The 18529-nt window shown below is 38.4% G+C and overlaps 1 protein-coding gene across 2 annotated transcripts in view; it reads left to right on the top strand.

Annotated features, from left to right (window-relative positions):
- The window catches only part of PEX5L (peroxisomal biogenesis factor 5 like), a 149701-nt gene that overhangs the window by 18293 nt on the left and 112879 nt on the right, over positions 1-18529 (top strand). For both annotated transcript variants that reach the window (XM_080410057.1, XM_080410056.1), the window contains exon 1: positions 1-18529. This exon is cut by the window's left edge and continues 18293 nt beyond it. In XM_080410057.1, the coding sequence (XP_080266183.1) occupies positions 18509-18529 (21 nt within the window). In that variant the 5' untranslated portion in view covers positions 1-18508.

Here is an 18529-nt window from a genome sequence, read left to right as displayed (position 1 = left end):
CTGACAGAGTAGGCAGCAAAATTCATATTGTTAAGAGCTGGTGGGTTATTTTTCTAAAATACTGAGAAATAAACAGTGGAGACACAGGAGGGATACATGAAACCCTATCACAGTGGTGTGTCTGTAGTGCTCTGCCTCCTGGGACCACTCATAGGCTGGAACTCAGAGCTGCACTCGGGAGAACAAGCTAGATTTACTATAGTGAAGAGATTATCTAAGCAATCAATAATATTTTTGTTATGACATTGTTATAATATGATCCTGAAAATATTTATTACCTGCAGTGTTATACAGTAACATGGTAAGAATAAAGTGGTTAATGTGACTACTCATTAAGTAGTATATTTGGTATTATGGGCAGGATCAGGTCCGTCCTTATGTTGTATGAAACATTTACAGGAAAGGAGTCACTGAATTGCATTTTGAAGTAGCAATAAAAGACGCCAGTCCCACAGGGAACTTTGGTCTTTGTGAAATAAAAAGACAAAATCCTCAGAACACAAGAATTGCTTTGAGATAAAAATTTTTAAATTAAAATTCCTGAATTGTATGACGTAATTTTTAATACATCTTTAACAGCTACAAATTTCTTATGATTCTGCTTTCATATAAGACTGACCTGTTAGAGAATATTTTATAAAGTTAATTTTTTAGTTTGCAAAATAATAGAAAACAAAATTACAAATAAGATTTATATAAAACATTTTAACTAAACAGACTACTTCTCTTCCCATTTTGGATTACTAAACTTTAAAATCCTGTTGGGAATTTTCATTAGCGAGAGCTCAAATCAATATTTTACTCTGTGGAAAAATGTTTACTGAATGCATTGAATCAGTGAAATGCATTTCATCACAGCAACAGTAAAAAGAAAAAACGTTTATGATAGTGACAGCCTACTATGTGGAAGATCATCGCAGAGCATATGTACTTTCCCACAAAAATTAATTAATTTTACTGATAGACTGTAAGTTGACAGAACTCAAACTTTGTTCTTTTCTTCAAATTGTACCTTGTCAGTTTTTATATTTTTCTCACTCCTTTCTTTCCAGTTTTGTCTAGTTTTTGATAAAACCTACTTAAGTGTTTGCACCATATTTTTACTTATTTCTGAAACTAATTTTGTAGCAGCTCTTCCTTTAGGACTTAAAACTCTAAAGCTGAATCGGAGCTCATTAAGTAATCCTAGTCCTACAGTTTATATTTCTCAATGCATTTCCTCCTTTCTTTTTACAGCACAGTTACTCATGCCTTATTGTCATCATTTATTATTTACAAAGCACCATGTGTTCCTCATTCTTCACAAAACAGAAAATGCTCCAGGTCTCTGCCCAGAAAAGCTTATGATTTATGATCATGTGGATATGGACTTTTCTGCTTTGAAACCTTCTTGAATGCTGCATTACAGAACAATGTAATGTTCTGTAATGAATAGGAATATTAATAGACCATCCCAAATAAGCCCAAATAAGCCCAAGACAACACTGAGGCCTCATTTATTACTGTAAAGCCCTAATCCACTTCCTTTTCCATGATTTCCATTCCATTATTTCAGCACAGCTGATCTGATGTTTACATCACAGTTTGGTACACAACTATAATGTGTCTAGATGCTGATCTGTCCTTATAGCTGTTCAGTGAAATCTGAATAGATAAAGAACTTGAAAAGTGACTACAACACAAAAGCTGTATTGCAGAGCATGATGTCTAATTTCTTTTGCTCTTTTAAAGTTAAATTCACCAGCGTACACTGATATCCGGTTTAAAGGAACTATAGGTCTATAAATACAACTAATAGAGCTATAAATGCAACTTGTTCATTTGATCCATGTCTGAGTGCCACAGACATCTCATTAAATTCCAGTCAACAGCCTTTTTTTGCTATTCTCTGATATGCCAATGAAATGCCTGAGAAAGTCACTAAGATGCAGAATTGAACTTTGATTTTTCATCATTCTTTTTAAATCAGTTGATGAACAGTTCATCCTGTGACAACAGAACTTAAAACCATTACCGGGTTTCTAGACTATCTTGTCCTTTGTGTAACATTCCAGGTTTTCAATAAGCTTGAATTGTGTAAATTCTCAGAGATATCACACGGCTGAGAAAACACAATGTGCTTGAAGTTCTCAACATTAAAGCAGAAAACAAATTGATTCTTGTTAAATACTGTTACAGCCATGATCATTGAGGATGAGAAGAAGAGCTAGCTTTTTTATCAAACCAACTAGAATAGCTATAAAACCTAGAGGGGCTTTCAGGTATGCGAACCTTTATTCAGGTCTGAAATAGCAGTTAACTTTAAAGCTAAATACAAGTTATGAACAAGTTACTTTGGCATATACAAGGCTACAAGGCCTTCTGAGAGTGGGAGTTCCTGGTTTATAAAACATGCAAGTGTTACTAGCATGAGGGAAAGGAAAGTTCCCAATCTCCTTCTATAAACCATTTATTTCAAGATATTGTGCAATTGCGCCCTTCTTTCTTTCTAAAGAAAGAATTAATCTTCTTTCTACAACAACCGGTCGTGATCCTCATGATCTCTTCATATCAGTTGTTAAATTGCACAGTACTACATGAGGGCCCCCTCACTGACTCACATAACCACATTATTGTATTTTTCTTATTATTCTCCAGCAAAGACCAAATGTATGTCAGCTTTGCTTTGTGGTTGCAGCAGTACATTGTGGCACCCTGTAGCAGAATCACTTGAAGATGTGAATTTTTTGCACTATGCTACTACAACTAATAAAGCCGAAGTACGAACAAAAGAAAGAAAGAAGAGTTCAGCTATGAGAAGAAATTAACTTCATGAAAGTGTTTTTGCCACAGAGGAAGGCAAGGCCACACAGCAAGGTTGGAGGAAAAGTCCTGTTCTGGAAATACAAATAGTACAAGGATATAGTGTCTTCCTCTCAATTCTATTCTTCCCTTGGCAGATAAGATTTAAAATGGTGAGGGAAATACAAGCTGGTAGAGGAATAAATGCAATTAATTTGAACTTGAAGCTAGATTCAGCTCTGTTAATCCTATGTTAGGTTCCTAACAGAACCAAGAAAAGTAACTTTGGTTTGAGGTAAAGTGTATGTGGTCTGCTAGTCCTCAGGAATTGTATTTGTGGAGATGACAAAACCAGAAACATTTCCCTCTAGCTTAGGAGACTTAGTTATAGATCAGAAACACATGATGCTAATCTAAGTAAAAAAAAAAAAAAAAAAAAAAAAAAAACCCACACCAAAAACAAAGGAAAAAAAAGGCCTTAGGAGGTAACAATCTAGATTCAACCTATCTCTGCTGATGTGTTTACAGTAACCAGGAAACTGCTAATCATCTTTTATTTCTAATAACAGCTCAGTTCCTACAGGTTGACCAAATGAGAATTGGTTGTAATTACTGATTGAAGTAAGCGATTACTCACTTCCCTGGCCTAAAGAAAATGGGCTTCAGCCATTCCTAAGATGTTCAGGTATTTCTGACCTAATATAAACACTCTTCCGACTCCCTTGGAAAATTGCAAATCATATTTTGAGAACAGTTTTACTTGAATGACAATAGATCTTACATTCCAGAAAGAAGACTTCAGAGTTGCAGAGTTACCTCTCCAAGCCATTTAACTTTCCTCTGAGATTCAGTACATCCCTCTGTCAAATGAAGAGGATGATGATAACCCATATCATCATGATATTTCAAGTCTAAATTCATTAAAACTTATAAAATCTTTTGCAGTGCTTAGGAGAAAAATTGAAGTATTTGAAGGAGAATTTGAAAGCATTTTTGCTATACTAATTAGCAGAAGAGAGACCTTCACAGACCTGTAGTTAATGCTTTGGAGGGACTACAGGTGGTTTAAAACTGTATATATATTTTTTTTTAAGTCTGAACATATTTTCTTTTATTTACTGCAACTGAAACACATATAAAAGCATACAGGATGCACAGTGTCAATACAGTTTCCAAAAACATTGGCTTAGCTGGCCTTAGTTCTTCACACTTAAATCTGAAATTATATGGCCATACTGGGAAGGAGTAACTCATATGTTGCCTTTTGTCCTAAGAAAGTGCTGTGAAAATTAACATGTAGATTATACATAGGAATCATGACTAAAGCTTGATAGCTTGACAACTCACAATAACTGCTCAACAGATTAGAGCAGAAATAAAGGATAAGTAGGGGAGCCAACAGGAGTGCTGAGTACAAAGGAAGGAGCTAGAATTAAGGTGGGCAGAATGTAATTGTTTAAATTGGAATTTAGACAAGACAGCAGAGCTAACTTGCCAGTAATGTAAGAAAACTGACATGCAGGTACAGTAGGTATTTTGATCACTATTAACTCACTTCACAGTTCTTGTAGGGTGATAACACAATCTGTTGCCATGAAAATAATTATGAAGTTTTAATTTTACATATTGAAGTCTCCTTATCCATCACTGAAGCAGAGGCTTCAATATTATACAGTCTAAGTGTATTTTCTGAGTCCTTAACAGAAACACCACTCAATTGTTGAACCAAAGTTGGCATAAACAGAGCTTAAACAGCAATTTGCTTCTTTGATTTATGAAGAGGCACCCAGACTGGAACACCAGCATCCCAGAATCAGCTGCTGGAAGGATTTACAGCACATCAGAAAGAGACACCCTGCGTGTCACAAGGAGCAGGCACACACTAAACAAGGTTTCTCTAGCAAATGGAAACAGCAGATGAGCAATAATACAGATTCAGTTGGTAATCACTCCGTACTTCAGAGGACAGGAGTTTTAAGAGCTTCCAGGGTAGAGAGAGAAAGACAGGACCCAATATTTTCTCCAGAGTGCCTCCATCTATGCATTCAGTTACAAAGCAAAGCAGGATGATATGCAGTAATCCAAATAAAGTGAGTAAAGCAGAATGCACTAAAAAATTAAGTGTTGCCTCCTCCTTGGACCTATCAAGTATTTTTTTTTGCCAAAGTACAAATTCTCTACATGCCCTCCAGCTTCCAAATGTCAGCAACATTTTTGCTTTTCATCAGCCAGACACTTCCCAAGTTAATTCTTTTGCCATTAACTTCTCTAACCAAATCTCCCAACATGCACTGCATCTTTCTCCTTGTCTCATGAAACAGAGACCTCACATACTACCTATATTCTTCCTCGTATTTAAGCAAACGCATATGTCTGCTACACATGATATCTTAATCACTGGTACTTTCTGGAGAAACGTTTCAACATCTGCTGTATCTTAATTATAGCATCTCAAGGGACACCAGCTGACATTCACATTAGCTAGCAAAGCTTTTCGTGTTAGGAATTCTTTGGAGGCCAAATCATTTATCTTAACATTGCCACAATACAGCAGGTGAAATACTCCAATGCAGCAAAGCAGCGCATGGCCTATTTGCCTTCCAAGCCCTTCACATAGGATTTACTTACTAAGCCTACAACAGAGGAGGTGAATACATCTCTGCAAAAAGATGAATTCCACCTCAGAAGTGGTGGAGCTGTTCAGTAAAGAACAGGCCTTTGTCATGTATAAACTATCACAACTCTGTTGTCATGGAGCTATAAGATATTTAACCCTGCTGAGGATCTGCTCCAGGATTTTGCAGCTTTTATTGCTGTGTATGTATCGTACTGGTGAAAGGTTGTCTATCATGATGAAAATAAGCATACACAATGACTTGTTTGTATTTATAACTCTGTAGTTTTTATATCTGACTGCCACTCATTGCTTTTTGTTTTGGTTTTTTTTTTTCTAATCACACCTGCTCTTGCCACTTTCTGAATCCGAAATCCCCCATTGAGATGAATTGTCAGTAACAGCCTTTATCACTCTCTGCTGGCCCTGGGACATGTGCAGCTAATTACATGCACACACCTTTGCCCCAGTTTACAACTGAGAAAGGAGAAGCAGGGAGACTGTGTTAGTGACAATTTTAAAGATAAACTGTGCTAGGACAAGACTAGATGATATAAATTCCTGGTCTAAATCCTGTGCTTACATGACCAGATAGCATTCCCTGACAAAGTGAGGAAGTGTTTCTTTTTGAAAATGATGCAAAGACATCATTAGCAAGAATCAAGAATTCACCCTAAAAGTGATCAAAAAGTGAATAATGAAAACTTGTAATGTATGTTTATAATGTATTGTACAAAATAATGTTGTAATGTAACAACAGTTAGGGAGAAGACTTTTTGGAAGTGTTCTCCTTTAAAGCTTTACTTTTGTGCTTTATTCAGTTGCACAACTCCACAGAATTAATTTTATATAGTTGTTCATAACAAGCAGGCTCATTTTCTAGGATGAGATTTGCAAAAGCACCAAGACATCTCTGAGTGTAAAAACCCATGACTTTGTGAGACTTGTGTTATTGTACCAATCATGTTTGCTTTGAAAATTATCTCTTCTGAATCCAGTGGGTTTTTTATTCTGTTTTTGACAACAGGGACCGAGTTAGTCAAACTGGCCCAAAGCCAAAGTAAAAATATTTTTCCTCCCCCTGCCCCTGGCAATAGAGTCATATTATCGTATGGAGATGAAAGAAACCCCAAAACAAAACTGGCTTACCTGACACTGACAAACTAGAAGCCAGCTTTCAAAGAATCAGTTTATCAAAAGACAGACTTCACAGCCCAGCCGTGCACTTTAATCACTTGTGGCAGAAGTGTGAAAACAGAGACAATTCTCGCATGGGCAGAAGACATAATTGATTATTCTTGTCCTATCTCAGCCTGTTAAATTGATGATTGCTGCTGATATTCTAGATCACAGGATGTGCATTCTTTAAAGAACTGTAAAACCTACAGTGAACTTTTCATTCTATGTTAAAGGACCGCAGTCATTTTTGTATCTGTTACCATCAACACATCCCAAAATTTTAAAATAGATATTTTGTTACTGAACAAAAGATAAAATACATTTTTCCCCTCTGTGCAGTCAAAATGAATACCCCTGTTATGAATATGACTGGAACCATTAAATAACAAGCCTGAAACACAGGTTATTTGTGAATGATAGAAAAGCCAAAAGGAAAGATTCAGAAGATTTTTTTTGTGGCAGAGCAGTCTTACACACCAAGTCTCACATTTTAGAAGTCTCACTCTTTAAAAGTTACTTTCTTGCTATTAATCATGTCTATCCATTTCTACGAGAGCAGAATAAAAGATGAACTGAAATGGGTATATTGATATAACTTGTGACCCTGCAGCTTTTTCCATGGCAGCTGTCCATCACAGCTCCCTCCACCAGCCTGTCCTGTAATCAAATGGGGATCCATTCCCTTATCAACTAGGTTATGTACATATTTCTCCGCAGGGTTGCCTTTCTTGCTGTGAAATGCTGTAAAATACACAGAACATTGTGCTGGCTCTCCACATGACACTACATCAAGCATAAAGAATACCAAATGACTTAAGCAGTGACATTGAATCACTCATGGATTGGCCCAGTTGGACTGAAAAATTGAAGAGCACCTCTTATATTCAATCATCTGAGCAAGGACATAAGGATTTGGCCTACTGAGATGGTGGGACAGACACATGCTTGAGATCCTACAAAGTCAGATCTCAGAACAGTCTTTCCTTACGTGCTCCTTTTTCAGTGGTACACATTTTCTGTGTATCAGTCAACCAATTCCTGATCTGTGTGACAGGAACTTTTTAACCAACACATATGTTCAGGTCAAAAAAAAAAAAAAAATCATGAACAAAAGAATATTCTTGCAGGTTGAAACTGAGCATACATTATGAAAAATCAACATCTGAAACATGAACTTCCGGCTCAGCAGAAAAAAGTAATACTTTGGGAGCCAGTGCAGCATACGAAGGCCAAAAGCTGTAATGAAAAAAGGTTTGATGGCTCCTAGGGAGCTGAGGAAAGCACATTCTCCATCTGATATGGGGTGTGTGTGGAGGATTAGCCCTGGCTTCTAGAAGAGCTCTCCCAGAGCGACAACAACTATCTGGAGGAAAGGAACTGAGGTTCAGTTTGGCCACATGTGGGGTTTCAGTGCTGCTGCACTCACACAACCAAAAGCATAGCTTTATAACTCTTTCCAGGCAAGATGCACAGATGGGAGAAAACGCTTCCTCTAATCTCCCACACAGAGCATGAAAGCAAGATTCACAAACACATGCGTGTGTAAAGAAGCATAAATTTAAGAAATACCAGCCTTTCTCTTACTTAGTAGTAAGTTGGATGGTATAAAGGATAACACTGTAGCTTAGCAATCAGTAAGACGAGGTACTATTCTAACTTTTTTCAGTGTCCTGCTAGGTAGTTTTGAGTAAATCAGTTCAGAGATTACAAAACCAGTAATTACAATGATTAATTCCTATAACACAACTATAGATCCAATCTAAAGCAATTCCTACTTGAAGCAGAATATGTTTTCCAGAAAAAGACAAAGGAATCTTGATTTTAAAAACTTCAGACAGAGAGTCCTCAATGATCTTTCAATAACAATTTCAATCATTTATTTCCTTTATTATAAAAATGTGCACCTGGAGTCTACCATTGCCTAACTTCCAACATTCCACTATTTTAGTTTTTTATACCTTAAGTTGAAAAGTTTTTGAGTATCATATTCTGTGCTTTATATAGGTACAGGCTGGGATAAATTACCTTTGCTTAAACTAAATAGGTTCAAGCCCTTGAGTATCTTGCTGCACAGAGTGTCCAATATATTAGTCATTCTCAAAACCTTCACCAAAATCTTTATTCTTTTTTGAAACATGAATCTGAATCTTCACACATACTCAGATAGTTAGGAAGTTATCACATCGCTACTGACACAGAAGTAGCATAACTTCATGATCCCTGTTTGAAGTTCATCTTTAGGCCTTTGGCAATTGTGTGACAGTGAAATCCTACATTCAACCAATGATCTATCATGATCTCCCAAAGACTTTTCAGTCATTACTTCTCAGGATAGAGTCGTTCATTCTGCAACTATAAGCTAAGTTATTTGTTCATATATATGGAAAAATAAACCCCAATAAATATATATATGTGTGCATATGGGTTTACCTTCAGTTTTACTGAAGCATATATAATTATGAACCACTTCATTAGCTGACTTTCATTTCCAAAGTCTCAAACTTTAACCCATCTACAGAAATTTATCACTAATCAGTTTTTAATATTTTTTCCAATCATTAAAAGAAATGGAAAACAGAGCATGGCCCAACAATTCCCAAGGGATCTTATTAGATAATGATTACCACTTTGCATATTAAGGCTACCAGAGAAGCAGTTTTAGGTCCTGTTAATGCGTTGCCCACTTGAATTTGCATTATTCTTATTTCTTAATCAGTTTGTGAGGTACCATGACAAATGCCCTAAGAAAGTCCATTACATCAGCACTACAACATTCATCAACCAAACCTCATATATCATAAGAAAGCTATTGAGTTAGTCTGACAAGATATATTTTTCCATAAACCAATGGGAACTGCCATAAATTACATTATTTCTGATTATTACTCTACTAATAATGTCTCATATCAGTCTTACATTATTTTTGTCAGGGATTGGCACCAGGCTGAAAGGCCTGTAATTACTAAGCCATCCCATTTAAAATTCTGGCACAGTATTTGCCTTCCCAGTGCTGTATCAATTAATAAAAAACAACATGAACAGTCCAGAGACACTCTTAAGCGGTTCCTTGAATACTCCCCGATGAACGTTATTGGAACTGCTGATCATAAAATGTCTTAACTTGAACTGTAGCTGTTTAACAGCCTCCACATTTAGTGATGAAATGAAATTTCCCCATCCCTATATCTACCTATACATAATACAGATAACAGCACTTCCAAAATGCTTTGAGATCAGTAGTTTAAAAACAGTTCATAAGAGCTAGGTATCTGAGTTTTTTAACTCCTCTGTGTTGCAGTACCTCTCCAGTGATCAAGAATATTCATACATTAACAAATATCCTTCTTCTTTTTTTTATTGAATATGATCTGAGGTACAAAGTATTCTTGTATCTTTTTCATGCTGGCTACCCAGAATTTATACAGCAATGGTAAAGCTTTTGCTGCCAGGAAATCCCTTATGTAACTGCATGGAGTCACTCTAGATGGATGCTTCATTGAATCCAGTAATTTCTCAAGATTTGTCAAGTACAGCAAATAGTGAAGCAGTTAATATGGTAGAATATGTGTCATCTATAATATCAGTAATCACAAGTAGATAAAATCTAATTAAAGAGCAAAACTTTTAACTTTGAGATCTGTAAATCATTTTTGTACTCAAGAAAAAATGATCAGAAAAAAATCCTTGCAAATCTTTTCATTTGAGGTCTAGTATATTTTAGGTACCAGTACTATGTAAACATTTTTAGCAATATTAACCCAGATTTTCATTAAATCTATAAGCAAGTATTCTGTATAAGTAACTTTTACTAACTTCAAGGTAAACTGATGTGTTAACATTGCCCTCACTGATGTAATGGCAATGCAGTGCAGACATACCAAAGCCTGCTTGGAAACTGGCACCTATCTGGCCACAGACACCAGGAGCAAGGAGTAGGTAAATGCCTGCATATTTATGCAACCTCTAAAACATGTTTTGGAACCCCCAGTGAGCTACATACTGTTCAAATATTACTGAGAACTGAACCCCCCCCCCCAAACAAACCTAGATTTAAATTACCTAAGATAGTCAGCTGTGAATCAGAAGTCTAACAGACTTGACACCAGTGATGGGAAAACACAGGCTTGGCAGTATTTAGGCAAGTTAGTTGTTTTCAGAATAACTATACCTGATCAAACTCACCCTCAGATACTCTGAACAGAGTTTGAAGCAATCTCAGAAGCATTAAACAGAACTCTAAACAGGCACAAACATAGTGCTTAGCATTTAAAATAGGGGAGAGAGAAGTAAGCCAGAGAGCTTACTTCTAATTACAGCAGAAGTACTAAAGCAATTACTCAAACAATTTAAGTATGTAGAAAATGAAAGGGATGAGTAACCAGCAATGCAGATGGTTTTCTCTGTACAATAGGGTAACAGGCAAAAAAGACTAGATATTTTTAATAAGAAACTTTATGAAAATGCCATAAACAGCTGGGGAAAATATGGTCTAGAAAAATCACTGTTAGATGGCTACTTTACTCAGAAAACAGTTACTGAATATTGATGATTGACTGTCAAACTAGAGGGGTTTCCCAAGTGGCGTTCCGTAGAACAGCATATAAGCCGGTATTTGGATTAATGATTTGGTTGAAGGAATAGAAAATACAGGTTTTAAATCTGCAGGTGACATGAAGTTGAAAAAGCCTGTGAAAACAAGAGAAGGATGTGATCAGAATTTAATAAACTTCGAGATAAAGTAGAGAAACAGTTTTGACTAAGTAGGATACAAGTCAATAAGCACAGTGGCAAAATTCTACAGTTAGGTAGGACTAATCAACCACAAAAAAACACAGTGGGTAAGTACATGATTTAGGAATATCACCAAAGGTAACAGTAGATCACAAGCTGAACATGACTCAAGAGCATCATGGTGTTGCAACACCATATGGGGGGACATTTAAACAGAAATACTGCGTGTAATACACACTAAGAAATTTTTCTGGTCTACTCAACAAGACGACTAGAGCATTTGTCCAGTTTTGGACATTACTGAAGTAAGCCAGCCTAAGGAAAGTAAGAAAGATTATCAAGATCAAGAAAACTCAACCTATGTGACAAGGTTTAAAGAACTGGGATTGCTTACTCTAAGAAAAACTGAAGGTGATGAAATAGTTTTCTTTAGATATGTACAAAGCAGCTACAAAGGGAAAGGGAATACATCCTTCACATCAATTTTGGCTAAAACAAAAATGGTATACACTTCAGCAATGCATATTTACGTAAGGTCAATAGTAAAAGCTTTCAAATAGTGGCATAGTTAAGTACTGGAGATGATTATCCTGGGGGTTGTGGACTTTCCACATTTTGAGACTTTCAAAAAGAGGTTGCAGAATCAACCCTAATGCATTTACGCTACACTGCAATCATAGTAACTGCAGTACAGGTGTACACTTGGAGATTCTAAATCTTCCATAAAACTTTTTTCTACTTGATAAATGAGGAATGGTTGCTTTACAAGTCTGCAGGGCTTACATAGATGAAGCCTTTATCCATGCATTCTGTTTCAGTGGAGTCAGTGAAAAGTTTGTTTACTTCAGCAGCAGCATACCAGGTTCCAAATTGAGGAAAACAGGAGCGTTGGCCATTTGGCCACTGAAATGTAGTTGTCTTAGAATCTGCAACCACATGCATGGGGAAAGTGGAGAGACGTGCTTTCTCCTCCTTTCTTTGTCTAAATCGGCAGAAGATCCTTTTTGTATAAGGCATGTCTGTGTGGAGAACAGTGTTACTACACATCAAAAACAGCCTCTCTGCAAAGAGAATCTCCTCTGCTAGGAAACTGAATATATGGCTCAGCAGACAGTAGCTATGGTGCTAACAAATACAACCACACAGAATAAAGGCAAGACAGATCTACTGGAAGGCCATTTCCTGGTCTTATGATTTTACCTGGATGATATGTTAATGGATAACCACGACTGGTATCCTCCCTTAAATCAGCCAAGTTCTTCAGCACTAGCTGCTGCTGAACTCTATAAAAGCATATGTGAAAAGCCCACTCGGAGCTCACCCTTCCCAAGGAAGTTACGATTTCTCCCCAGCGCTTGTTTCAGATACAGGCATTAGTGGCACAGACTATGTAGTAGCAGCAACCTTGCTTCATCACATACCACCACCTGCACAACATGCAAGACAGTGCTAACAGGGACGCAGCTGGACTGCTCCCCTCTCTGCCCACTCACAGCACTTACCCCATACACAAAACTGGGGTAAAACCAACAGAAGCTTCAAGGACTGCTGGAGTTTGTAATTATGATGGGTATAATCTTTGTCCTGTTGACAAGTTCCAGGCTCTTTTTGGTAGTGCCAGATGACAGGACAAGGGGCAACAGGCACAAACTCTAACACAGGAAGTTCCACCTGAATATGAAGAAAAACTTCTTTACTTTGAAGGTGTCAGAATGCTGGAACAGGCTGCCCAGAGACGTTGTGAAGTCTCCTTCTCTGGAGACATTCAAAACCTGCCTGGATGCAATTCTGTGCAACCTGCTCTAAGTGAACCTGCTTTAGCAGGGGTTGAACTAGATGATCTCCAGAGGTCCCTTCCAACCCTGACCATTCTGTGACTCTGGGCTGGTATTTACTGACAGAGTTACAGGTGAACAAAACTAGTACAACTCCAGCATAACAAAGAATTACCCTTTTAGTATTCTACTCAGGCTATTTACAAGTTAACTGCTATTTGTTACTGTGAATGGTAGTTTCTACATTAAGTCTTGTTAATTAAATGTTTTATATGCATCATTAGGACAATTTTAGCTTTTTAAAATTAATTTAGGATTGTATGTTGCTCAGATTTATTATTCATTAAAGTATCTAAAGCACCTCAAACACATCCTTTACATGCATTCCCTAAACACATATAAATCATGTTGGCATATAAAAGCAATGTGTAAATATATATAATATAATTAGCACTTTCATTGATGTGTGGTTGTACCATTCATACCTTACAACTGCAATTAGAAAACAAAGTATAAAGTGTAACTAGAATCTGACAGAACTAACAATATTATAAACCTTTAATTCCATGTTACTAATAAGATTTCAGATTAGTAATAAATTAATGACTAATTTAATTTTAACAGTTTTTGCACCTCACTTGAGTCTACGATTAAGCTAGGTTATTTTTGGTAGTTAATTTTTAATCAGCTCCATGTTTTCACAAATTAGGCCAATTATTTTCATTCAGCAGAAAATATTATTCATTAAAATATTTATTAGTATTAATTTTTGTAAAGATCTATTTCTTAATACAATGCAGGCATTAGGCCTAAGTGAACCCAAAGAGTTTCCATGTATGTAAATTACTTCTTATCGCCATGGTTACATGAGCTAATAGACCGATGTTTTATATAAGGTATATGCACCAGAACATTAATCTACTATTGAACAAAGCAGCAAATCTGTACCTTTATGACCAAACATATGCTATCGTTGGATGCTAGCAACACAATCTGTTGTCACACATGAGAAACACCGAGAGATTCAGAGAGATCTGAGAAGCACAGTAGAGCGATGGATGCAACAACCTGCCATGCATGCAGAGGTCCGAGTTCCCCAAAGTGCTCTCTCCAAGTCTTGCTTCTGAAGCAGCAGGAATACAGCACATCACAGGCAACGGCTGCCTCTGATAACAATAATCATCACCCTCAATTTGCATTTCAAACTCTTCCACACAACACTTTGTTGTGCACAGCTTCCAGCTATGAAAACTCCTTTTCCTTCAAGTTACCTATTGCCCACCTTCAGAAAAGTGTTCTTATTAATAAAGAGCACTTAACTACGTGTTTCACATTGAGTGTATATTCACTTTTCTGACTTGTAATGTACAGGTCTGTTTATCATTGCATGATATCCCTAATAAAAATTATGACTTGCCCTTATCATGTGGTTTCCTGGCACAGAAACCACAGACTTTGCCATTCCAATCACTTTGTTAATGAAGAATACTGAGATAATTGTTTTTAACTTGGAGTCTATTCTATGTGTTGCCTTGTGCAGTTTCAGAGTCACTGATCTAAAACTATCTGTTAAATTTGCAGGATGACATAAATATCAGTAAGGCCTGAAGGAATGAAATATATCTACCGCCTCCCACTTAGAGTTAAATGTCAGGGGTTCAATAGTAACTAGGTAGCTGCCAGATTCTCCAAAACCACCCTGCACTCTTTGTATTTCTGAAAATGCCCCCATGCTCCCATTACTAGCTCTGGGCTTCCCAATAGCCCTAATTGCCCCAGAAATGTATTTGAAAACAAATTCTGAGCATTTATTTGTAAAATAAATGATTCTTATTTGACTTTTTTCAAAATTTCCCCTGGCAATTTAATATTAATTAAAATCTGTTGAGCCATATGGTGACTTCTTTTTCTTAACAAACATTATGACTTTCGTATTTTTTCATATTTTTGCCATAACAAACAACAAAGCTTAGAGAGCTCATAGCACACAGACACCACTGGTTCAAATACTAATACAGCCACACAGGCAGACCAAAAGGGACCGCAACAGAAAAATGTTTTTAATGCATTTTAGGCAAGTGAACCACCTGCGACTAAACACACCCTGTAAGAAAACAGATCATCGTATTCATAAATAGAGCACAATCACAAACTGCATGGGTGCTGGCACTCACCTTTTTCTAAGCTGTAAAAAACTTGCCTTTGTATTTATATTTACATTACAGAATTGCACATTAAGGCTTTCTGTCTCACCCACCATCACATTTTTGAAATTGTGCCGTAACTGAGCAATGAATATCATGCATTGTTTCTGGATTAGAACTAGATGGAGAGAGAAACAGTTTTGCTGAAGCTTTTTCTAGTGAAGAGCTAGAGCAAAAGCAGAGATTACACTTGTGGAAATACAGGGCTGCGTGTATGTGTGAGTGTGGCTTGCACTGAAAGATATTTAAAGAACAGCTCCTCAAGAAGAAACTACTGCCATCCAACTATCTATGCATACATCTCCCTGCCTCTCCACTGCATCAAATGCTGCTTTGCCAGCCTTCTTACTGACCTGTGCCAAGTGGTTTAGCCCCCTGCTAAGGAAAAAGGTAAAAGCCGGATCTACCTGATTTTACTGGATCTGCCAGATCCTGCCAAAATCTGGCATCAGTATGCCACTGCATCAACAAATTGCAAAACGAATGCACTTGCTTAAGATGCATTAAGAAAAATTCCTATTCCAACACCCACCATACCATAAAATCTTGTATCTAGCATTTAGATCTTGCCAAATTCTACCAGTGTTTGTCCCTCACCTATAAATAACATAGCATAAATAATCATTCCTGATTTAACAATTCTTCTACTATAAGCGTACTTTTTCCTTCCCTGTAGAAGAAACTTAAATCACAATGTGTATATTTAGGTTTAGAAAAAACAGATATTGCTACATACTGGTGTTAATGTATTTACCTCAGCTTCCCCCTTGAGAAAAACAAGAGCCTCGTACTTAACAACAACAAAAAAGAATTTTTCACATGCCTTAAAAACATTCAGCTGCTATAGAAAACTTGTAAACTAACCCAGAAAAGGATAATCTGGATCTACTGCAGCCAGAGTGAAAAAGTACACCTTCAAGATTACTAAAAACTTAAAAGTCTAATATATCTCTGTTCAACAAACAGCAAAGACAGCAAGGCTCCAAATTTAAATAGGACTTGCTTTTTGTCACCTAGACCCTAAACTTTCTTCTAAATCGAACACAAAGGCACCCAGATATTTATATCTGAAAAATCCGTACTCGGTATTTTGTGGTTTAAATGAAACCACAATAATTCAAATCTTGTATTTTCATCTATGTAGAGTACAGTCACCTTTTATGTTACATAGTGAAATTTTACAGTAAGGCATGTCTGACACGTATGGACAATCCTAAAGAAGTATTTTAAGCTCATCAGCTCTTAATTGAGGTTTTCAAAGTGGCTTAAGGGATTTAGACAAAAATTACTCATTTCTTATTTCCTTTTATCACCAATACATGGCTAAACTCCTAGGCTGTTCTGAAAATCTCAGTGCTCTGGATACATATTCATTGCATGTAAGAGAACTGTCACACTTTTGCTGTCTATCTAAAAGATAAAACTCTCAAGCTTAAGTGAAGAAAATAATAGGCTAGATTTTGCTTTTGCTATCATTGATGACTTTATGAACTCATGTTCTGCAAAACCCCATAGTTTTAGCTGAATAGGAACACTTCAAAAAGGCATATTTAGTCAACTGAAACAAGAGCTGTGATGATACAAATGTGCTGGTTTCAGGAATAAGAAATCTGTTTTGCATTGCTCTAGTACTGGAACACGCTTAAGGTTGGATTGCTCTGGTAAATCAAAAGCATCATAAAGTTTTGTGTAGTTTAACAGTAAGACTTTGGAGCTCAGAGCCAAGAAATTATACAATCTAGCAAACTCCAGGCACTGGACGTTTTCTGTGCTACTGAATATAGATACACTGGGTGGGACAAAAATTTGCAATTAAATTGAAACAGCTGCTCTTTTTAGCAAATTAAAAGTTTAAGGTTTGAGGTGGGGGAGAGGAGAAAAAAGCTGGATCCAAGATGATGCAGGTGTTGCTTGCAGGATTTTAGTCAGGCCTATTGTGCCAGTTTATGAGGTCAGAATTTTGCATGTACAGGCTATTGCCAGATTTTTTTCTATAAGATGATATCTTTGGTAAGTGCTGAAAAACATTACCAAGCAGTGCTACCAAGCCATAGCAAGTCTCCTGGTATTTTCTGTGGACAACAGATCACGTTTGCTCTTCATCGGCAGAGCGCAAGGTAAGGCCTGGCCTGAGCACGCAACTAAAATTCAGTTTAATTACGACTGCAGCCTACATCCCTCTCGTTCTGCAGTGCCAAACTTTTTCTGTGCCGCAGGCGGCAGCGCGCTTCCAGCTGCAGCAGCGTGGGGAAGGGCTGCGAGCGGGGCGCAGCCGGCCGCGGGGTTGGAGGTGACGGGGTAACGGCCCCCCGGCTGCTCCCGCCCGTTCCCTGCGCGCCCCCCTCCTTCCCCGCCAAGAGGCAAAACTCGCGGCCATCCGGGAAGCTCCGTGTGCCAGATCCAGGTTTTGCCGTGTTCTGGCTCCGGGACGCTCCAATTTTTTTTTTGTTTTTTTATGCTTACTAATTTTTTAAATTTATTTTTTATTTTTAATCGCTGCAGTGGAAACCGCCAGCGCCTGCCGGGGCGGTGGGGCCGAGGGAGCGCAGTTCCCCCGGGACCCCGGCAGGGCTCCGCCCGCTGGCCGCGGCGCTCCGCGGGGCTCCGCGCGTTCCCTGGATGTTGCGCGCTCCCTCTGCGGATGGAGGGAGGGAGGAAGCGAAAGAGGGAGGGAGGAGAGAAGGAAAGAGGGAGGAGGGAAAGGGGGAGGGAGGCTGGGGCTGCCTCCGGGAGGCGGGGGAGGGCCGCCGGGGCCAGGGCCGCCAGGCGGGCAGGCCGGGGCGGCTGGCAGCGGGACGAGGCGAGGTGCGGCGAGGCCCGGCAGCGGGCGGCCCCGCTCCGCCCCGCCGCGCTCCCCGCCCGGCGGCCCCGCAGCCGCCGCCGCCCGGGCCCGGCCCGCCTCCCCCCAGCACCCCGCGAGGAACAGCTCCTTTGCAGTTGGCAGCACCGCATTAACACGGGCAGAGAGGCAGAGAGAGGCAGAACGGGAAAGAGAGGAGGGAAGGAAGCAACCCAGATCACTGGGTTGCTGGAAGCAGTAAAGGAGCTCCCAGGACAAACTGAAGCTTTTGCAAAAAATAGCTCTTTCAGGGTTAGGCTTTTTTTTTTTTTTTTTTTTTTCCTTCCTTCTTCTTTCTTTTAGTCAAGTGCAGAGGAGAAGTGCCCCCACCCCAGCGTCCACCCAATCAGTCGGCCTGAGGGGCACCTCAACCAGACAAAGCAGAATGTACCAGGGACACATGCAG

Source organism: Falco punctatus, assembly GCF_963210335.1.
Source record: "Falco punctatus genome assembly, chromosome: 13".
Classification (NCBI taxonomy): Eukaryota; Metazoa; Chordata; class Aves; order Falconiformes; family Falconidae; genus Falco; species Falco punctatus.
Note: the sequence above shows the minus strand (reverse complement) of the source record. Positions and strands in the feature narration are given on the sequence as shown.